The sequence below is a fragment of the Echiichthys vipera genome (assembly GCF_963691815.1).
Source record: "Echiichthys vipera genome assembly, chromosome: 23".
In the NCBI taxonomy this organism is placed as follows: domain Eukaryota; kingdom Metazoa; phylum Chordata; class Actinopteri; order Perciformes; family Trachinidae; genus Echiichthys; species Echiichthys vipera.
The window spans coordinates 12,421,335-12,443,382 of record NC_139848.1 but is presented as its reverse complement, the minus strand read 5'-3'; the positions used below and the strand labels follow the sequence as shown (position 1 = coordinate 12,443,382).

The window sequence follows — 22,048 nt, the reverse complement described above, 5'->3', positions numbered from 1 at the left end:
GAATGGATGGTTACCATTCAAACTGCTTTTGAAACATCCAGCTCCGTTTGTTGTTTTGCAATTTGAACTGTGACAATTGCCCTTAGGACCTTGCGAACATAGGGGTGGCCCCAATTTAACCATGTGGATGTATGAGAAGGAATCAGAGAAGTAAAGCGAGCATAGCATCGCTCTGCTGGCGTGTCCTTGATCATAGTTCTGATCCCCATTAGCTTCAGGAGGCTGGTCTGTAGCGAACCTTGATCTCTAACCTTCTTTTGGAATGAAAAAGTACAAATGAAACTGCCCATTTGGGATAAATACAATTTCATATAATCAGAAAGAGATGTCTAAGCAACACCACAAATACAACCAAAGCTATTCAGTGTTTATAAAAAAGTCTGTTTTCATGCCTGCTTTCCCTTTCTCTCCTCAGATCTCTTGCCTGAGGCGCCAGGGCAGGACTCTCTTCTCCACCGTGCCAGAGACTGCAGAGAAAGAAGCTCACTCACTGTTTGTCCAAGAGGTATAAAAATACATACCTGGACGTGAGCCTGCTTTGTCCATTCTTTATCCCTTGATCTTGGCCAAACACTCAACCTCTCAGTTGCGACCAAGGCCATGTTCTATCCTTTGGTTTGGAGCACAGCCATGTTTTCTCTCCTTTTCGCCCAAACACAGGTGCTTCGCCTTCGTCCAGATAATGCAATTGGCTCACACCCTGAAGACCCATCCTGATACTGGAGCTCATAACCGCAGACATGAATCCAGCCAAACGATTTATTCTGATTTGTTTATAGTGAATGGATAACACAGAGCTGATTAGATTTCAGAGGGAGCTCGCGATAAAAGAGAAAAAAGGGTTTGTTGACCGCTCACATGATTTACAACGGACAAGGGAAAGCCGATACGGTGCACATCAAAAAATGTTGCTTTTAGCCTTTAAATGAACTTCCATTCGCGTTCTCCGCCCTCGCGTGTTTCCTGACAGTGCGGAGGATCGGCTACAGATGGGGTCCACAGTTCAGTTGTGGTTCACGTCATGTTGTTTCTGGGGTTGGTTGGGGTGCGGCCTGATAGAGCCTGATAGGGGATAGTCCCCCATGGCGGCAGCCAGGAATTACATCATAACTACATCTGGACTAGCTGTGAGGCCTCGTACAGATGGTCTGTTTTCTGAATTTATTTTTCCACTTGTTACTGACCCCCTTGCCTCAGTCAACATGTGTATTTTATGAATTCGCAGAATTGATGAACACATATTGGAATATTACAAAACCAAGTGATGCCACTGGTGCTTGTTTTTATGTGATTGTGCCAAATGTTTAGATTAAAAAACATGTTTTGAATCCTTTAAAACATGTTGACCGGCAAACTTCCATGAAACTTTGTTAGCTTGAACAGAGTGTGACGGAATGAATTAATAGACGCTTCAAAAATCTAATTTTTATACATTATATTATACAGATAAAACCCCATCCTTGCAGAACTGATTTCTCTAGAGGAGGTGGGGTGGTTCCAATATTACCTGCACTGGTCATGGATGTAATGCATTTGAGTTACCATAGTTACTGCTAAAGCTCAAGTCTTAAGGTATGCCGTAAAAGCAACAGTCCACCTGAGTCCATTCTCACTTTTTTTCATTTCTTTACGCCTTTGGATAGAAATCAAAACGACTCTTTCAATGTTGTTTTAGAAACCCGAGCCTGTCTGTGTCTGGACCATGTCTGTAAGTACACGTCTTAATTTGCTCTTATGGAATTGACCCCTCACCCCCTCTCTCTTCACGTTCTGTCTCTGCAGTGTATCAAAACCTACAAGTCCGACTGGCATGTGGTCAATTACAAGTATGAGGAGTATTCTGGAGACTTCCGTCAGCTCCCAAAGTGAGTGTGTTTGCGTGCTTCAGCTATATTGACCAGTGCGGTGAGGTGTACCTTTTTTCCTTACAATAAACATTTGTTACAAGAAGGTGTGGCGGGGAGGTTATAAACTAATAAGATGTAAGAAGTTCAACTTACAATAAGACTTGAAGACTTAAACCATTCCCTAGAGAAGTCCCTGGGCGGGTGCTACACCAGGATGTTGCATGCAGTGCTTAACATCAGCAAGAATGCACATGTAACCAACATAATCCTGTATGAGGGAATACCAAGGGTGAGTGAAAAGATTGCTTTAAGGAGAATGAGACTTGCAGGGCACTGCCAAAGACACCCAGAATTGTCAGCCAGCAAGCTGGTGCTGTGAGAACCGACACGCGGGCGCCGGTCAAGAGGACGTTCCACACTAACATACGTGGACATACTCAAGAGGGATGCAGGAGCCCAGAGTACCAGCGAACTGGAAAGATGTATGGAGAATCGGGATGACTGGAGACAACGATGGACGGCTCGTCTGAGGACGACCTAGAGAGACTGGATGCTGGGTCATTAATATGGATAATACTATGAAAAACTCCAATTTGACAACAAATACATCCCATTATTATATACTGTAATACTAGGGCTGCCACAATCTATCGACTATTTTATCGATTAATATAAACAATTAATTTTCTTCCAAAACAATCAGACTGGGAGGGGTCTCAGTCACTGTGTGGGACACAGTCCTAGATGGTCCACAGACAATTTAAGGAAAGTGCAACATCCCTCTTACATTCAGTGAGTAAAACCGTTTCACACCTTCACCTTGGCTTACTTTCAAAACCCCAAATTCAGCATACTGCTCATGTTGTGCAAATTAATTTGAATACTATGTTTTACAGATAAGTACATGTGGATGATAGCACCTATTTGATTTGATGTGTCAGTTTGCAAAGCAATGAGCCATCCAGTTGTAAATCGTATTTTGTTAAGTGACACTGCCAGTGAATGTTTCCAGCCAGAACTCTAGAAACACGGAAATCTGTGTCTTGGAGGCTCCAAGCTCTTCCACAACAACAATAGAAGGCTTCCTATGTTTTCCTACCAAGGATAAACAGAGCTATTCTGGGACCGCTGTTGATTGATATCATTGAAGCTTAAGGGAAATCCCACAATGCCTCACTGTATGTGTCCTTGGTCGAGCCACTTTCCTTAAGGAGAGGAATGCGCTTTGCAGATGTTGTGTGTCATGTTTAAAACATTGTAGAGTTAAAACTAGACAAGCCGCAGCCTTGGCCGCAACACTGTTTATGCTAGTAGTTCCCCCCCGAGGCACACTGGGTCTTGTAAAGGTCAAAGGGCAAACTGTCTGTCTGGGGTTTGAGCTGCACCGAGAGAAGCAGCTGCAATATTTGGGCTACATCCTGTGCAAGCTAGAAAAACAGTAGCACCGATATAACAGAAACGAACTTCCTTTTTTTGCACTTTTTGGATTCTGAAACATATTTAAACAATTTCCCCGTGGGATTATGAAAGCATTTCTGATTCTGATTTCTTAGAGCTACACAATCAAGAATGTGGGTATAGTTTTTGATCCCTCTCTTACCTTTGAACCACGTATTAAAAACGTTATCTTCTGTGGCAGCTGCCTCTCTACATCTTGTTTGATGTTTATATTTGAATTTGTTAAATGTGCCCTAAATGTCTATGTGTCCTCCAAGTTGAACGAAGTGAGCCAGGTCTGATTTTTTTCTGTCACCCTGTACTTTCAGTAAGGTGTCGAGACCTGACAAACTGGCCGCTCACCTGTTCGAGGTAGATGAAGATGTGGAAAAGGACGAGGTGAGTCCACACTGTCTTTCCCGTAGTCAAAATTGATGTCTGATCATGTGAGGCAAATCCTGTTCAAGCTGAAACGTTAGAACTTAAACAATACATTGAATTTATTGCAAAACAGTGTATTCATTTATGTATTTTCATTCAAATTTATTACAAACTAACCTTTGGATGTTTTTTTTAAAGGTTCTATGCCCTCACCCTTCCCCAGAATAGCTGACATCTTCAGTAGTAGCACTTTAAAGGCACATCTCCCCATGATTTACCTCGCTTCAGGCATTGATTTCACTGAAGGCCAGTGACCTTTGATGGACGCACCATCATGGCTGAAATCCCCTGAGATTAGAGAAGTGCCGTGTTGATCTAAAAGTTGCTCCTAATGAAAAGCATTCATTGAAGTCAATGAAGGCTTCTCCACCCACTGCCTCGGGGGCAGTCAGCAGATAGTTTTTAAATCTCAAAGTGCGTAAATACATTTATGTCAGGGCGTGTATGTGTTTTGTCCATTAATGGAGCAGAGGGAGACGCATTACAGACATAAATGTATTTAGTTTCATTTAATGGGAGAACACATGTATTAATGAGCGTTCTTTTCACCTCCTCTTGCAGGATACAGCCTCCCTCGGATCTCAGAAGGGAGGCGTGTCTAAACATGGCTGGCTGTACAAAGGCAACATGAACAGTGCAATCAGTGTTACTATGCGGGTGGGTACGGTCACAGCTTTAACCACTAAAGGCTACACAGCCTTATCAAAGCCTCATTTTATCAATGTTACTAGTGACTGTTTTGATATTGAGAATGATTTGTATGCAAGTACACATGCATAATTATTAAAGTGACACTCCGCTGCACAAGGAGTATTACTAATTCTGTAAAAAATGTTGTGTAATGCTTCATGTCACTCTGGAGGAGCGTCTGACAAAATGACATGTCACAGTAATGTCGTCATGGTTATATGGCTTGTGCTTTTAAAGAAAGCCAGCATTAGAGGCCCAATCACTTCTGTTAATCGGATGAACACCAACTAGTCCAAAAGTGGAGTTGATTGTGTTATTTGAAGTCGTACGTAAACAAGTCTTACATGCTTTAAACCATACATTAATCATGCGTTATCTCATGAACACACAAAGGTTAAAAAATAAAATATTCATTAACTTCACAAAATGACTGCCTTAAGAGCTCGCACGAAACAATCCGCAAGGTTTACACCAAGGAGGGTTCATTCCTGCTTCTCCTGCTCTATCAGTCTGTCTATCCTTTTAATATACAAGTAACCTTTTCTAACAGAATACTCAATAGCGTCTGCCTTGCCCTTGTGTAATAGTTTGTCTGCTCGTCTTTTTGGCATGCGGAAAACTAAGCTCCATCATTATTTATTCCCTTTTCATTCTTGTTCTGAATACAATCTTTTATAAAGAACACCTTTAAAGGTTTAGTAAGTGTGTCACTGAGTCGACAGTATTTGGAAAAGTGTTTCCTATCTGTCATGATTACACCTTATGAATAAGTTGTCCTTTTATTTAAATTCTAATCAATCATTTACTTCAACTGAATACAGGCAAATCCAAAGTCATTGTCATAGGCCCAGGCACCACAGGTCAGCACATCGCACCACAACCTCTAGCCGCAGAAATCATGGTGTGACTTTCGATGATGATCTTAAACTCAATCAGCGTGTTAAAGTAGTCTTGTTTTAATCAGCGACGCGGAATCTCGAAGATCTGGCCCTTTCTGTCTCCGAAGAACCTGGAAATTGTCATTCATGCATTCGTCACATCCCTGCTTGACCACCGTAGCTCATTCTACTCATACTTAAAGCAAACATAATCTTCGTAGACTTAATTTAATTCAGTATTTCTTCCAGACTCCTCACTAATTCTAACAAAAGAGTACATGCAGCCCCAATTTTGGCTTCATTACACTGGCTACCTGTGTGTTATAGAATTCATTTTAAGATTTTGATTATCGCTTCTAAGTCTCGGATGGGACTGACCCCTGAGTATATCATTCATTCATTCATTCATCTTCAACCGTTTGTCCCTGTCGGGGTCGCGGGGGGCTGGAGCTGATCCCAGCTGACATTGGGCGTGAGGCAGGGTACACCCTGGACAGGAAGCCAGTCTATCGCAGGGCACATAGAGACGAACAGAGACGGTATATCAATTAATGTTTAATCCCCTATGAGCTGAAGTTAAAGCAATCCTAACCTTTCTTGCATTAGAGCACTCAGAACTTCCCCCCACCCTCTTCCCCCTGCCTAACTTCTGACACTACCTCCTCCCCTGACACATGCGTTAACAGAGAAATGCTGCCAATGTGGAACCTCCTACTAGCACACTCGGGAAAGATCGACCTACCCCTGTTTCGCTAGGAGGTTCACTTTGACAGGCATTCCAGTGCACTTTTCCTAGTTGGAGGTCCGAAACTTCGGACTTCCCATGGCACTGGAACCCAGCATGAGCAGCGCAAGTGAAACGAAGCGACGGAATACAGGCAGGAAGCTCTGCAAAGAATTTTATTCAGACCAGATAAAATGATTGCTCAGACTTTTATCAGAAATATAATTGAATATTATATTCAATATTCAATAAGAATTGAATATTGATGATTTTGAACACCTGGTGGATTTCTTTTACATTTAAGTGTGTCATACGATTATTAGGAGCATTTTAAGATTACAAAAGAAAAGTGTAAAAATGCCAGAAAGGTAAGAATTGCTTTGAGCCTGAGATCCTCCGGCAGGCAACAACTTTGTCCTTTAAGTTTCTTCTTAAAACACATTTTTTAAAAACGTGCTTTTACTTAATTAACTCTTCGGTTTAAACTTTACCCTTTTAATCAGTTATATTGTTTATGTATTGTTTGTTTCATGTTCTTTTTGTAATGTTTTTATTTTATTGCAATTTCATTTGGATTGTTATTATTGAAATTACTGAAATAACATCATGTTATCAATGTTAAAATTTGGAATTTCTGAAGTCCATTTGTCCTTTTCTCTCTGCACATGTGGAAATCAAATAAGCCATTTCTTACAGTCGTTGTACTTTGTCATTTTACCCTTGAGCTTTCCCATGCTCCATCTCCACCCCTGTAGTATTTTTAGAGGGAAGAGGCCATTTGGATTGTTGACGTTCTCTGTTTTCATCCTCTAGTCCTTCAAGAGGAGGTACTTCCATCTGGCCCAGCTGGGCGATGGATCCTACAACCTTAACTTCTACAAGGACGAGAACACCTCCAAGGAACCCAAAGGAACCATCTTCCTTGACTCATGCATGGGGGTTGTTCAGGTAAAGGATCTTACTCACTGGGGAGTCAAACCACCGCCCACAATATGAAGTTAGAAAAAATTGAAGCGTGTAATCTTTAAGATTGTTTTAAAAAATGGGCTGGAATGTAATATGTTTTTGCATTTGTGTCCTTTCAGAACAGCAAAGTGCGTCGCTTTGCATTCGAGCTGAAGATGCAGGACAAGAGCACGTTCCTGCTGGCTGCAGACAGCGAAGCAGAGATGGAGGAGTGGATCGGCACCCTTAACAAGATTCTCCACAGCAGCTTCGAACAGGCCATGCAGGAGAAACGGAACGGAGACATTCATGACGGTGCGTTTATGAGCATTTCTCTTGTTCATCTTGTTTGTCTGTCTTAACAACTCAATTATTTCTGCATGTATTTATTTGCCTGCCTTACAGCGTTTGTGTCTGCATTTGTTTGTCTCTGTGTTTTGGATGCTTGTTGCACCTGCAGGCCTCTTTTTCATCACAACATGGAATAATTTATCCCTAGGATGTTACATTATGAAAATCACCCGTGCTTGATAAACAACTTTATTATTAATTTTTTTCTTTATTATGTAATTCTCCTTTCCTCCTCGCAGAGAGGCAGAGACCGACACATCATTATGTTTTTATATAATTGCATCAGCTAATGGAGCTCATGTTGATCTCTCCAACAGATGAGGAGCATGGAAAAACAGACCTCTCCTCCGGAACTTTTCAAGACAGCTTTCAGGTAGCCTGTTTTCCCCATAGTAGCGTCAACCACACAACAAGTCCCACCATATGGATTAGTTCACATACTGTAGGTGCTTTGGATGTCCGAAGGTGCCATATGACCTCACTTGGAAGCATTTCGGACTGTAACTGTTTTGCTTTGAGCGAACAGCTGTATTTTCTACAACCAGGTTTCCTGTTGGTACTAACCAAGCAAACATCTGGTATAGTGTGCATGGTCTCCAAATGCAGAGGCCAGATGAGGCCAACGCCGGTGCTACCGGAGTGCAGCATTGGAACGTGGCAATCTGAAAACAAACTTAAAGGCATAGACTGTGATTTGCTGCAACTTACCATGTCTACATATAGAGTTAAAGCTGACGCTAATCAATATTTCTGTAACTAAATGATGATCCAATGGTTATGTGTAATGTGAAAGCCCACAAAACCCACAGATAATTAACACCCAATTGTGCAATTTCCTCTCAGCTCTTTTGGTTGTTGTAGCACCTTTCAGCTCATTGTTTTGATTTTTTTTTTCCATCCCACACCCTAAATGTTTTGAGTTGACTCTGTCATCAGCACGGTTTCCAGCTGCAGCTCTGGACGCTACCTGCCAAGTACCCAACAGCAGACAGACAAGGTTATCCATCTACTGGTGAATACAGTGAAGCATTTAACAGCGAGAAGAGCAATTTCCTCAAAATCTTGTGATAAAACGTAACTCTTGCCACAAGGACCAGTTCGGAATCAATTTCAAGTCATAAAACAATGACATTTATTCTTGCAAGAGAAGAGAACAGAGAGTGCACTTCATCAGTGTCTCCCAGCGTTTTCTGAGGTCTTCATGAACCAAGTCTTTTAACAGTCAGGTGAAAGAGAAACCGTTGTCATGGTTACATATTTAGAAAACATAAGTAGTTATCTCCAGAGTTCCCAAAACAATTCCTCCTCAGCAGCCACTGCATAAACTAGGCTAAAGGCTCCTTTCCCATAGTCAAAGACAAAACAATTTACACAGGAGTTCACACATTATGGTATTATAGTGACATTTTATTATAGACAACTAAAGGACTGCTAATGTCAAAAGTTCAAAGTTAACAGTTTGCTAATGCCAAGTTCCTGCTACATCAGCTGCTGTACAATCTACACAACTTGCTGTCTTGTGTCAGTAGTCTTGAAGTTTTGGATTTTCACACTACTTGCACTGATGAGCGACAAGGAGTCACCAACTGCAAGATCTTTCATCAGGAAGAATCCCTGATTTGTTAGTCTCCAAAGTGGAGCACTTGCACTAACAGGTATATCTAATATAGCTGCGGATGGGTTTGAAACCGACCTTCACGGTGCCTTTTGCACGGGTGTTATACACCCTGTGGCTTTTCCGGCCAGGAGCTGAGTTTCGACACGTGGTTTCGGCAGTCCCTGGGGCTGCAGGGCCTGTCAGCAGCCGCACAATTAAAGTGTAATTCCGGCATAATTGCATTCCATGGTCTTTTTCAGCATGAAATCAACGAAAAAAACTGTCTAGATGCCTTATTTGATGTATATTCATGCGGAAAAAGACCATGCAATGCAAATACGCTGGAATTACACTTTAAGCTCCTACAGACCCCTGGTTTCCCCTCAGCCTGTGCCTTGCTCATTCATTGGCTCTTGGAGTCCTCAACAACTCCAGATATTTAGCCCGCTAGACCCTGATTTGTCTTGATCTGGGGCTTTTGCCAGGGAGCTCTAAAAGCTGTCGGTGATTGGAAAATCAGAGCTATAGTCGGGTAGGGGGCACTTGTCGTAACATGTTAGACATAGCAAATTTGAAGGTGATAATACACTATGTCAGTCTTGTGTTTACAGCTTGTTGCAGTGCCCCCAAGTGGCTCCTTTCATACTGAAAGTGGCTCCTTTGACACTGTACATCTAACTTGCTTTGTTTTCCAGACTGCCAGAGATATTGAGACCAAAATGAGGAGTGAAGCCCGCTTGAAACTCTTCACTTTGGACCCTGACACACAGGTGACAGAGATAATACCTGACTAAAAAGCTCTGTGCATTCTGTATCAGTATTGTTCACATTCTCAGTAGCATCATAGCCACTTTTGCTCCTGTAATTTATCTGCTTTGGCAATTTAAACCTTTTGACCGCATCTAATGTTTTTGCAGAAACTGGACTTCTCTGGCATTGAGCCAGACGTTCGACAGTTTGAAGAGAAGTTCGGGAAGAGAGTCCTGGTCAGCTGTCATGACCTTTCTTTCAACCTGCAGGGCTGTGTTGCAGAGAATGAAGAGGGGCCCACATCTAATGTATGTTTCAATAAAAAACAGTCACATTTACAGCAGTTGATAGTATAGTCTATTTTTTATCAACATAGAACTCACACTTCTATAAATGCACATGTCCAAAAACACGCTTCCAACATAATCGCAAGGCCTAAATCAGTTAAGAAGATCACAGACAGTTCAGATGGCCCACTTGGCTGGCCCCGTCAAAACTGGTATTGTTGGCAGGAGGAATGACTGCTACCATGGCAACCAGGCTGGGCTCTCCCACCATGCATTAGCACCAGTCTGAGGCTGGTTTCCTGCTGTCACTCTTGAAGGTCTCTGTCTCTGTAGAAGGAGGACTCCATCTACACTCAGCTGGGAAAACACAGCTATTAGCTCTGCTACTCAGAAAACACACACACACACACACACACACACACACACACACACACACACACACACAGACACACACACACAAATGGGTCTGTGTAATGGAAATGCACTGCGGAAAGAGTGAATGGGAAGATGAATTACATCAGTGGTACATTTTGCCTCGATGGAAAATGAGAAGTGCATTAGGAAGGATGGGTTTTCCTTAAGCTGTTAATTCTTTTCTTTCCTCTACTCCGTTTGTGTCTCATCTTCCAACTCCCACCACATTAATATTTTCCTTCATCTCTTTCACCAAAGGTGGAGCCTTTCTACGTGGTACTGTCCCTTTTTGACGTCCAGAACAGTAGAAAGATCTCGGCAGACCTCCACGTAGATCTCAACCACCCTTTGGTCCGACAAATGACCTCAGGCTCTAGCAGCAGACAAGACCTGCATATCAATGGCAGCGGTGACGGTCCCCTGCCTGGCCACAGGCAGGGCAGTGGGCTCCCAGCAGGTGCTCTCCAGTACCCCAGACAGGGGGTGTTCTCAGTCACGTGCCCACATCCAGAGATCTTCCTAGTGGCCAGGATTGAGAAGGTCCTGCAGGGGGGGATCACCCATTGCACCGAACCCTACATGAAGAGCTCAGACTCTGCCAAGGTACAGAGATTAGCAGAGATGACAAGCATGTTGCTGTAAATTGTAATCATTAATTAATACAAATAAATTCCTTATTTTTGTTTCATGCGTGTAGATGGCCCAAAAGGTGCTGAAGAATGCTAAGACAGCCTGCAGTAGACTGGGACAGTACAGGATGCCATTCGCCTGGGCCGCAAGGTATGAAAAAAACCCATTAAAAAAAAAAAAAGAATCAACAAAAGAAACGTAATCCTGCTGCAGCATGTTCATATACCAACACTGATGATTTATTGCAAATGATGGTAAAAGACCTATTCCCTTCTGCCATAAGACCACACAATGATTCAGATTTAGGATGCTGCATATGAACCAGGCGGAATATGTCAAAAAGTCAGCCTACTGGGTGACACAAATCTTTAAACCACTAGTGTAGAACTTGAAATGTGCTCTCTCCTCAGAAGATTCAATGATTTTCTTTTTTTTTCTCTGTCTCTGCAGGCCTGTGTTCAAAGACGCATCAGGAACTTTGGACAAAAGCTCTCGCTTCTCAGCTCTTTACAGACAGGACAGCAGCAAGCTGTCAGATGAGGACATGTTCAAACTGCTGACTGACTTTAGAAAGTATGCCTTTTCCCCTCCTCCCTCTCTTAAAAACATCACTTTAACCAGTTTTAATGCATGTTGTAATTGCTGTTTCTTATGTCTGTTTTCAGACCAGAGAAGATGGCCAAATTCCCCGTGCTCTTAGGGAACTTAGATGTAACTATTGACAGCGTGGCCCCGGATGTAACCAGTAAACCCACTCAAATATTTACAAAATCACCTTTTATTGTCTCTTTAAAATCGTCAGACTTTAACCTTGAACCCAGTGACTCCTCTTGTTTCCTGCCTGCAGATTGTGTCACCTCTTCCTACATCCCCGTCAGGAACTTTGAAGGCAACGGGCCCGGCAGCGCTCTTCTGGAGGTGGAAGAGTTTGTACCTTGCATCGCTAAATGTTCCCAACCATTCACCATCTACAAAAACCACCTCTATGTGTACCCAAAACACCTCAAATATGATGGACAGAAATCCTTTGCTAAGGTGAGAGCATTATGGATGCATAGCAACCCATTGGAGGTGATGTAACAGGAAGTAGGGGAACTGTACCTACTTAAATTCCAAGCTTTTCAGTTGCTGCTTACATGATCTGCACAGTCAGTATTACGCCCTTATCGTGCAACATAAAATCATTCCAAAACATATGACTTGTCCTTTTTGGAATGTGATGCTTTTGCTTGGCTAGCTTTCTTTTAGCATCATCATATTGTGATCCTGTTTAGCCTAGGAGCTCACTGGCAACTGCCTCGGGCTCGTTCAGCCAAGCAGGAGAGCTGGATAGAATTATCCTTGCAGAGCAGCAGCTTCTGATTAATACATTAATACAGGGTTGGTATTTTCACTAGGGCAGCTTCGTAGAGGAACCCAACCTGCCTTCTCTCCCCCATCTGTCTCTCTGCTCTCTTTTATTTTAAATGAGAGCTGGCAATCCTTCGCCTGAAATATATTCCCCCTCTTTATAGGCACTAATGAACATCTGAAATGGACACAGAGAGGCACAGAGAGAAATGGTTCTAGGCCAACAGGGAGATCTTGGAACTGATTCTCGCTTATATAATCTGCCTGTAAACTTTTGTCTCCCCTCTCCAGGCGAGGAATATCGCAGTTTGCATCGAATTCAAGGATTCTGATGAGGATGAAGCTCAACCGGTGAAGGTGGGTTTACATATCCGTAAATGATTTCAGCACTTTGCATTCTGCCCCTGCAGGATCTAAAATGGCAAAATTCAGACAAACAGATATGTAGGATCGAATCACGTGACAGGGACTCTTGAGTCGACAAAAGACTGGCAACAGAATTATTGGTCTTGACTTGGGACTCAACCTTGACTCTTATGTCTTGACTTAATACTTTGTGTTGGTGAAGGGATTTTGGACTTGTCGATCTTAGCTTTTGTCTTGACTTTAGACTCTTTAGTCTGACTAGGGACTTGACTTGGGACTCTGTCTAGTCCTGGGATTTAACTTTGGACCCTTAGGTCTTGACTCGTTGGACCTGACTGGGTACTTGTTTGTCTTTACTTGGGACTCAGCTTGGGACCTTTCAGTTGGGGTTTAAGGACTTGACTTTAACGTTGTTGGTCTTGACTTCGTAATGGTTTCTCTTTGATTGGGACTCAACTTCGGACATTTTGGTCTCGGTTTAGGGTTGGACTTTGGACTTGTTGGTCTTGGCTTTCGTCTTGACCGCAGACCCGTGGGTTTCAGTTTAGTGAACTGACTTAGGACTCTGTCTTGACTTGACTTTAGACTCGTTGGTCTTGGCGCTTTGGACTTACTGTGGACTTGACATTTCATTTGGGACTCGTTGGTCTTGACTTTTGACTAGTTAGTCTTGGCTTGACCAAACCAACAACTAGCACTTTCTACATTAAACCACATTGTGAGGGCTATGTTTGAAAAACATATGGAACACATGAAACATCATCTCTCTTTGTCATGCTTGATTATCTCCTACTTTTTTAATCTACTGCAGTGCATCTACGGTCATCCAGGAGGTCCTCTATTCACTAAGCAGGCATATGCAACTGTTCTGCACCATCAGCAGAACCCAGAGTTCTATGATGAGGTATGTCTGCGCTCATGTCACTCAAAATCAACTTTATTAAAGAAATTCTTACCTCTCTGGCATTTTTACACTTCTCTTTGTAATCTTAAAATGTTCCTAATAAGCGTATGGTACACTAAAATGTAAAAGAAATCCACCAGTTGTTGAAAGTCATCAATATTCAATGCTCATGTATTTCTGATAAACGTCTGGCCGAGCTTCCCGCCTGTCATCCGTCGCAGCTTGCGAGTCGCACCTTGCGAGTCGCACCTTGCGAGTCGCACCTTGCGAGTCGCACCTTGCGAGTCGCACCTATCTGCAGAGCAACAGAGTGGTAGAGCGTCCTTTGAGAGATAGCAAGGAACGGTGAAGAACTGATGCGTCATGAGGCAAGACGTAGGTCAACATTGGCTTTGCTTTCCAGTGATGGTGGAGGCTAATGCAGCTTCATCTAGAGCTAAAAACAGATGAGATGGTTGCGGAGTTTCTGCTGGACAGGTACTTCAGCATTACATGTGATAACACAGCATCCAGATGCTATCAGTTACTAAATTTCTGTAATACTATGTTATTTGCTCTGACGTTAACGTCACCGGTAATGTTAGAGGAAATCCCAGCCGTTTCCCTTGAACTGCTCACGTTCTCACTGCACGCGTCGGGGGAGGAGGGAGTGTCAGAGGTCAGGTCAGGTCAGGCGGGAGGGGGTGCGACTTTGAACAGAGTTCATATTCAAATTTTTACCAAGTGCTGTGCGACATGCCAGAAAGGTAAGGATAGCTTTAATATAATGCATTCTGTAATATGCTTTGGATAAAATCATCAATGGGGAGCGTGTCAGACATGCTCTTTTACATATGCTTCTTTTTTTGAAAGAAGAAGAAGAAGAATTACTTTATTAATCCCGCAACGGGGAAATTAGATTTTTTCACTTTATTATTATTAATCATGTTACACACACACAGGCCCGAAATACACACACATGCACAGACAGGACCTATATACATGCAATTAATGGAGAGATGTTAGAGTGAGGGGGCTGCCAGTGACCAGCGCCCCGAGCAGTTGGGAGTTCGGTGCCTTGCTCAACAGCACCTCAACAGTACCCAGGAGATGAACTGGCACCTCTCCAGCCCCCAGTCCACACTCCATTACTGCCGCCCCTAAGCTACTGCCGTCCCTGCAGTGTGTTCCGAAATAAGGAGGAACCTCTGACTTTCTCTCATATTGTTTGAACACATTTCAATTAAAAATGAAATCCTCACTGAAAATTCTACGTAGGCATTTTTCACTTTCTTTGTCTTGCACAAAGATCCCCCTGTTATAGGGAAATAAAAAACCCTGTGTTTTTCTCGCCTTCAGATAAAGATAGAGCTGCCGACTCAGCTCCACGAGAAGCATCACCTTCTCTTCACCTTCTATCATGTGAGCTGTGACAGCAACAGCAAGAAGAAAGACCTGGTGGAGACTCCAGGTAGGCTGCAGCTTTCACCCTTTCCACCCCTACCCCCACCCCCACCCCCCGGGGATAAAAACACCAGCGGGTATTTTAACAAAAAACAATACAATGAATCCATGTAAATATGTGCATATTGTAAAAGCATTCCAAGGCATATTTTACACAGTGTGATATTTTTACGAGTCTCCCCAGATGGTGGGCATATTTAAACACCAGTATTACCGCTACTTTCCAAACATGTGGCTATACCTTCTTTACACACAGTGGGCTCAGCATGGCTGCCTCTGTTAAGGGATGGCAGAGTCATCATGAATGAACAGCTGCTGCCTGTGGCCGCCAATCTGCCCACCGGGTACCTCGGCTCCCTGGATGCTGTCAACAAGGTAAATAAACGATTATTATGAGAGTTATGTGTGGAATTGGGATTCAATAAAGATCAGGGGAGGTCGTGAAGTTTAGGAATCTATAGTTGCCGCTCTTCTTGATGTTTACAGCAAGTCATTCATTGCTGCATTATTTAGTATAAGTAAAGAATGTAAGTGCTTTAGACCCAAGTTGTTTTGTTGTGTAAGTAATTTCCTGTATTGCCCTCCAACAATTTTCCAAAATGGTTTTGAAGATGGGATTTCTCACATTAGGATATAGGATCTGGGGGAAACGGATACAGTTCTTAGCTATTATGTATGATTGGATTAAGACCTTGCAGAGGTCCAAAAGGCTTTCACATGAAATGCCTGTGAAATCTGATCAGCATTCAAATGTAATCCATTCAAACTAACAATTAATGTCATCTCACCACCACTGTTGTTTCTTCGATGCAGGGCTAATGGGCTTAGTGTAAATTCAATTAATATGTTCACAAAAGTAGCTGATCGTGCATAATGCTGACTGTTGATTTTCTCAACACAAGCTCTAAAATTTAGCCTTTAAACTCAGTAAAGCAGTTTTGGTAGGGCATCTTTAAAAAATAAACTCAAAACCTGACAGTTTGTCATAAGAAACTCTTATCTTGCACTACAGCCATATGGCAAAACAGCTTGTCTTCTTAATTTACATGCCATAGAGTTTTAGATGTGCTCTTATAAATCAACCCTGTTTTTTTTAAATGAAGTATCCAGTGTAGTAATGATGCCAACTTGTCATTGCAGCACTCTGGCGCAGAGATCAAATGGGTAGACGGAGGAAAACCCCTGTTCAAAGTCTCAACTCATCTTGTTTCCACCGTTTACACTCAGGTATATACACATTATATCCATTAATATCACCTGCTCATTGTCTTTGGGTAAAAACAAATTGTTATTAATACAAATAACGTACAAGTCATATGTTTCCTTTAGGATCAACACTTGCACAACTTCTTCCACCACTGTCAAATAATGGAGACGTCTGAACAAGCTTCAGAGGGGGACCTGGTTAAATACCTTAAGGTATTCTGGGCTTTTTTAATGCACAAAAGAAAGAAAGACACAGGAACACACCCTTTTCTCACGCCTCATTAAACACAATCTTGTAATCCAGCATTTAAGGAGATACTGTATGACAAGCCAAGGTTCATTCTTTTCTTACTTCCCCCCTTCCCTCTTAGAGTCTCCATGCGATGGAGGGTCACGTGATGGTCAACTTTCTCCCCACCATCCTCAACCAGCTGTTCTGCGTCCTAACCAGAGCCACGCACGAGGATGTGGCTGTCAACGTGACCAGGCAAGCCACACACACACACACACACACACACACACACACACACACACACACACACACACACACACACACACACACACACACACACACACTTACACACACATATGAGATGCCTGGTGTACAGCAGCTGAATGTGTTTCAACAATATTTTTGGTTTCAAATTTCATCCGTAGAAAATTCTAATAGCAGCACTTTGATCTGGGTCTCCTTCCAAAGCACATTTCCCTTGTTTCTCTTTAATAGCCTGAATCCATTTTCTCATTAGATTTTTCTCATATATGTGTCTTCTATCTCAGTTGTGTGTGTGACTAGTCTTTGAAGCTCTGTAGGCAGTGCGTAAATGAGGTGCTAGTGCTTGAGAATGAATAAATGTAGCTCCTATCCTTGATTTCTTTCCTTCGAGCAAGCCTTATTTTCACCTTTTTAAAAAACCCCAACTATTTTACATTTCTATGTCATTATCTATTTCTCTTCAGGGTGATGGTTCATGTTGTGGCACAGTGCCACGAAGAGGGGCTTGAACATTACTTGAGATCTTTTATTAAGGTGCAGTCTTTTCTCATTATATTTACGCTGACGATAGGCAGACGACATATTTCTATGTTCCTGTGTTTCCGTAGAAATGAAATTGATACAGTCTTGTTTGTTTTCCTTCTCGCCTCACAGTTTGTGTTTAAGCCAGAGTCTTACTCTTCCACCAGTATAAAAACAGTTCATGAGGAACTGGCTAAGGCCATGACAGCCATCCTCAAGCCATCCACAGACTTCCTAACTAGCAACAAGCTGCTAAAGGTAATACTGGAACTTTACCTGATTTAGGATTGTCATACTTTCATTTTAAGGATTTCATTTTAGGCAGATTACTTTACACCATCAGAAAAGCATTAGCATAGACTTTACATGATACCTAAAATGCACATATTTTTTAATTACAGATAAAAGCTAATAAAAAACCTGTAAGTCAATTTAGCTTGCGCGAATGCTAGTTGTGGCACTAGCTTTTACTTGGAATACTGTAGCTTTCTTGCTGTAGCTGTTGGCTGCTTTTTTGGTTACTTCAAATTGCACATAGTGTTTTCATTCTATGTAGTTACTGTTGATGTTTCCATACAACTAAAATGCACGGAAGCCCTGAAAGGCAAGTGAGAGCAAAAGTCTGATCTATGACTTAAGAACAAGTGAGAAGTTTTGCTAGATGATTTTTTTTTTCTTGTTGGGATCATTTGTATAAGTGTATGTTGTTGTAATATTGCACCACTACTCCACGTTATAAAAACTGGACTGAAACAGCAGGTAAGCGGCGATAAATAACCTTTCCAACCAAAAGTAATGCTACATAACTTGCTAACACACATATTTACCTTGTGTTTAGATTGCATGAAGAAATTAAAAAGTCAGATGGAAGAAAACACAGAACAATGATCCTGGTAGAAATCTTTTTACCAACTATGTCACATTATTATTATTATCATTTTTTTTTTTTAAATAACTTAAAAAGAGTATCCTGTCAAAGCCTTTTTCACCTGTTTTAGTCATAAACACAGGAGAGAAAAATGTTGATCAGACTTAGAAAGTGGATCAACAAGATTTTTTCCCCCTCATTTGACTTTTGGGGCTTCCGTACTATTGATACATTTTCCTACAAAAATGCCCGACCTTTTAAAATAGAGTTCAAGTTTAGCTTTCTTTAAATAAATCCTCCTTCAGGGCATCTGTTTTCCTTGCACTGACAATGCGTTTGTGTTGCAGTACTCATGGTACTTCTTTGAAGCTCTGGTGAAATCCATGGCTCATTATCTCATAGAGAGCGGGAAAGTCAAGGTAAGTCTTGCTTAAGTCTTCTATTCTTTTCTTTAACTTACTTTCCTTCACACTTAAATCCCTCTTTCCTTTTTGTTTCCCTTGTCCAGATCTCCAGGAACCAGCGTTTTTCAGCATCCTTCTACCATGCAGTGGAGACTTTAGTGAATATGCTGATGCCTCACATCACCCAGAAATACAAGGACAACCTGGATGCGGCTCGCAATGCCAATCACAGCCTGGCGGTTTTCATCAAGGTTGGCACTCCTCTCAATGCCTGCAATGTCGTATTACCCTTTGATTATATAGATGAGATTCTAAAAGTGCCCTTTGGTTTAGGGGGTCAACATATAGTATATATAAAATCACTTTAGCTGATTTATAATGTTTGACTCACCTTTTTACTCAGCGCTGCTTCACCTTCATGGACAGAGGCTTCGTATTTAAGCAGATCAACAACTACATGAACTGTTTTATGCCCGGAGACCCCAAGGTTAAAAGACTCTCCTGCTACCATCTTTAATAGTTTTATTAAAGTCATTAAACGTGAAGTTCAAGCTTATTTTAAACCATCCGAGCTTCCCTGAACTTTGTTTCTCTCGTATTCCTTCCAGACTTTGTATGAATTCAAGTTTGAGTTCCTGCGGGTTGTTTGCAACCATGAGCATTATGTCCCTCTCAATCTGCCCATGCCCTTTGGAAAAGGCAGAATTCAAAGGTTCCAAGGTAAATGACACACTTAATGTCGTTTTTATCTAAATGGAGTGCAACTGATATCCATCCTATTCTATTTGTATCTTTAATTTGAAAGTTATTTCGGTTGATTGATGCCTGCTACAGATCTTCAGCTGGACTATTCTTTGAATGATGACTTCTGTCGAAACCACTTCCTGGTGGGGCTGCTCCTGAGGGAGGTGGGCGGAGCTCTCCAGGAGTTTCGAGAGATCCGTCAGATCGCCATCCAGGTGCTCAAGGGGCTGATGATCAAACACACATTCGATGATCGCTACGCTGCGAAAGTGAGTTTCTTACTGTACTTTGAACACGCCGTTCTTTTGTATACATGGGAAAAAAAGGAGTCTTTTACCACAACCCAAAGTTTATTTTAATTTGCCAAAAGTTTTGGGTCACATTTAGTGACTAGATGACTCATGAGCATGTACTGTGTCATTCCAGAGCCAGCAGGCCAGACTTGCCACCCTCTACCTCCCTCTGTTTGGTCTACTCCAGGAGAATGTCCACAGACTTGACATAAAGGACTCAGCTCCCCTCAGCAACCACAATGTAAGCCTGACACCTAGTGGTGACAAAATTTACAACAGTCAATAGTCTTTAAATTAATCTTCAGTTGTTGCCTTCTGTCCCAGAATGCCAGGGAGGACTCTCTCGTACCCAACTCCATGGTGACCCCTCAAAAACCTGGGAGCTGCATAGAAAATGCCCTCCACAAAGATGTGTTTGGAGTCATCTCTGGAACAGGTAAACCGCAGCTGGAATTCTCTCGTAAATCTTCACAATGAGCAAACTGTTCTAGCAAAGATCTACTGTACCTAGAGTTATTACTTTCTGGTACATTCCATGTTTGACCACAAACAAAATAGTTGTTTTTGCGATCTTTAACTCGGCAGCAAATGTATATACTCTTCTACATGTTAAAGGTCCCGTATTCTAAAAAGTGAGATACCATGTCTGTTTTGATTTTTAAGCAGGTTGAGGTCCTCTATAAATACTGCGAACATATCAAAACACTCAATCAACAGAGAAATGCACACAGCCCGTATTCAGAAACTGTGCCTTTAAACGAGTCGTCCGGACTTTTGTACTGTTGTGATGTCACAACTAGACTATATATATATATATATATATATATAGGTAGAAAGGCTATACCGTTATTGCAGCTGGGCAATAACTTTAACGGCTGCAGTGATTCCTCGGCTGCAATGACGGCGCAGCGAAGCACAGAGCGCAAATGCGGAAGACACAGAAACACTGACAGAGCAGACTGGGCTTTTTTTGGGAGGGAGTCGTAAAGAGACAGAGCGTTTCAGACAGTGGGTGAATAAAGGTATATTCAGACAGACGTGTGTGTGAACCTTTAACTCGTAGGCTGTAGATTTAACCCATTGTTTTGTATCCCGGCAGCCTCCCCTCACAGCTCCACTCCTAACGTCAGCTCAGTTCACCATGCAGACTCCAGGGGCTCTCTGGTCTCCACCGACTCTGGAAACAGCCTGCTGGACAAGAGCAGTGACAAGACCAACTCCCTGGAAAAGGTAGACGTATACTTGAATGATAGGCTGAATGGCTGCTTCATTTTCTTTTTGATACAAGCCAAAACGCAAAGGGTTACGGTTGGTAGTTTTTCATACTGCCTATAAAGTTCATCTGTCTTCACTCTGGGACATCCACGCTCTCCTCCCACACCCCCTTTCTCCTTGCGCTGTTACTTTCCAACCCCACCAAAAGGAGAGATTTACCAGGAGGCACTCGGTCAACATGCCCCCTCTACCCCCGGACCCTGACGACACAGTCCCACCCCTGAACCGCGCCACCAAGCGGGTCACGATGGACTTCTCCCTCCTCTCTGTGCCCCTGCTCGACCTGCTGCAGGACAGGGACGGTGGTAGTGACAAACAAGCGGCAGGCCAGAGGGAGGACGGAAATCAAGAGGAAAACATACAGATACAAGTATTCTGTTTGACCTTCGTGACCTCTCCACCAGAGACTTTTGGTCACAATTGTACAGTAAATCAGATCTGACACTTTTGGTATTTATTTATATTTATATTAGTGTGTCAGTGAATTCCAGTTCAGAGCCCAAACCGTACAGAACTCAGATCCCTGTACAATACGTCCAAAATCTTCCCCTAACATTCTTCTCCTCCGAGTGTCCCGCATCAGGGAGTGTGTGTGTGTGTGTTTACCAATTCTGAGCTGGCCGCCGACTCGTGAGCCCTTTTTCAGTTATTTCCTCAGATGTAATGCGTTTCCTCGAACCTGCAATTGATGTTGCTATCTCAAAGCACCAAGCTGCTGCAGGAAATGTGCTTTCTCTTTTATTTGCTCTTGTGTACTCTCAGAAAATACTCGATATTTCTTATCTCTGACGTTTGGGTTTGTTTGAGTGACTTTCTTCATCTCTTTGAAGCTTTTCGGAAACTCTGACGTCTGCACCCAAAGACGGAAACTTTTTCTCTTCCGTTTCTTCTGTCTTCTTTCCTTCCATCCTTCCTTCCTATTTTCCTCCTATCATCCATCCTTCTTTTTTCCCTCCCTCACTCCTTGCCTTCCTTTCTTTGTACGCTCATCCGTTCATTCATTTCTTCCTTCCATCCTTTTATCTTCCTTCCTCCCTGCCTTCCTGCCATCATTTATATCTTCCTTCCATCCTTGCTTCTTCTCTCCATCTCTCCCTTCCTTTCTTAGTTATTTTTTTCCTTCATTCCTATCTTCCACCCTTCCTTTCTCCCTGCCTTCCTTCCATCGTTTCTATCTGTCTTCCTT

The 22,048-nt window shown here is 42.4% G+C and overlaps 1 protein-coding gene across 1 annotated transcript in view; it reads left to right on the top strand.

Annotated features, from left to right (window-relative positions):
* Window positions 1-22,048, top strand: part of LOC310964934 (dedicator of cytokinesis protein 9-like) — a gene marked incomplete at its 5' end in the record, with an annotated part of 49,739 nt that overhangs the window by 8,611 nt on the left and 19,080 nt on the right. The window contains 31 exon segments of the mRNA XM_083938259.1: window positions 416-505; window positions 1,783-1,865; window positions 3,614-3,683; window positions 4,287-4,382; window positions 6,831-6,965; window positions 7,103-7,277; window positions 7,631-7,686; window positions 9,606-9,680; window positions 9,828-9,968; window positions 10,620-10,964; window positions 11,059-11,141; window positions 11,442-11,564; window positions 11,657-11,736; window positions 11,839-12,026; window positions 12,633-12,698; window positions 13,519-13,611; window positions 14,950-15,061; window positions 15,311-15,429; window positions 16,195-16,281; window positions 16,384-16,473; window positions 16,632-16,747; window positions 17,221-17,290; window positions 17,411-17,536; window positions 18,494-18,565; window positions 18,655-18,801; window positions 18,954-19,037; window positions 19,159-19,270; window positions 19,385-19,563; window positions 19,721-19,828; window positions 19,912-20,023; window positions 20,687-20,817. Of these exon segments, the coding sequence (XP_083794385.1) occupies window positions 416-505; window positions 1,783-1,865; window positions 3,614-3,683; window positions 4,287-4,382; window positions 6,831-6,965; window positions 7,103-7,277; window positions 7,631-7,686; window positions 9,606-9,680; window positions 9,828-9,968; window positions 10,620-10,964; window positions 11,059-11,141; window positions 11,442-11,564; window positions 11,657-11,736; window positions 11,839-12,026; window positions 12,633-12,698; window positions 13,519-13,611; window positions 14,950-15,061; window positions 15,311-15,429; window positions 16,195-16,281; window positions 16,384-16,473; window positions 16,632-16,747; window positions 17,221-17,290; window positions 17,411-17,536; window positions 18,494-18,565; window positions 18,655-18,801; window positions 18,954-19,037; window positions 19,159-19,270; window positions 19,385-19,563; window positions 19,721-19,828; window positions 19,912-20,023; window positions 20,687-20,817 (3,564 nt within the window).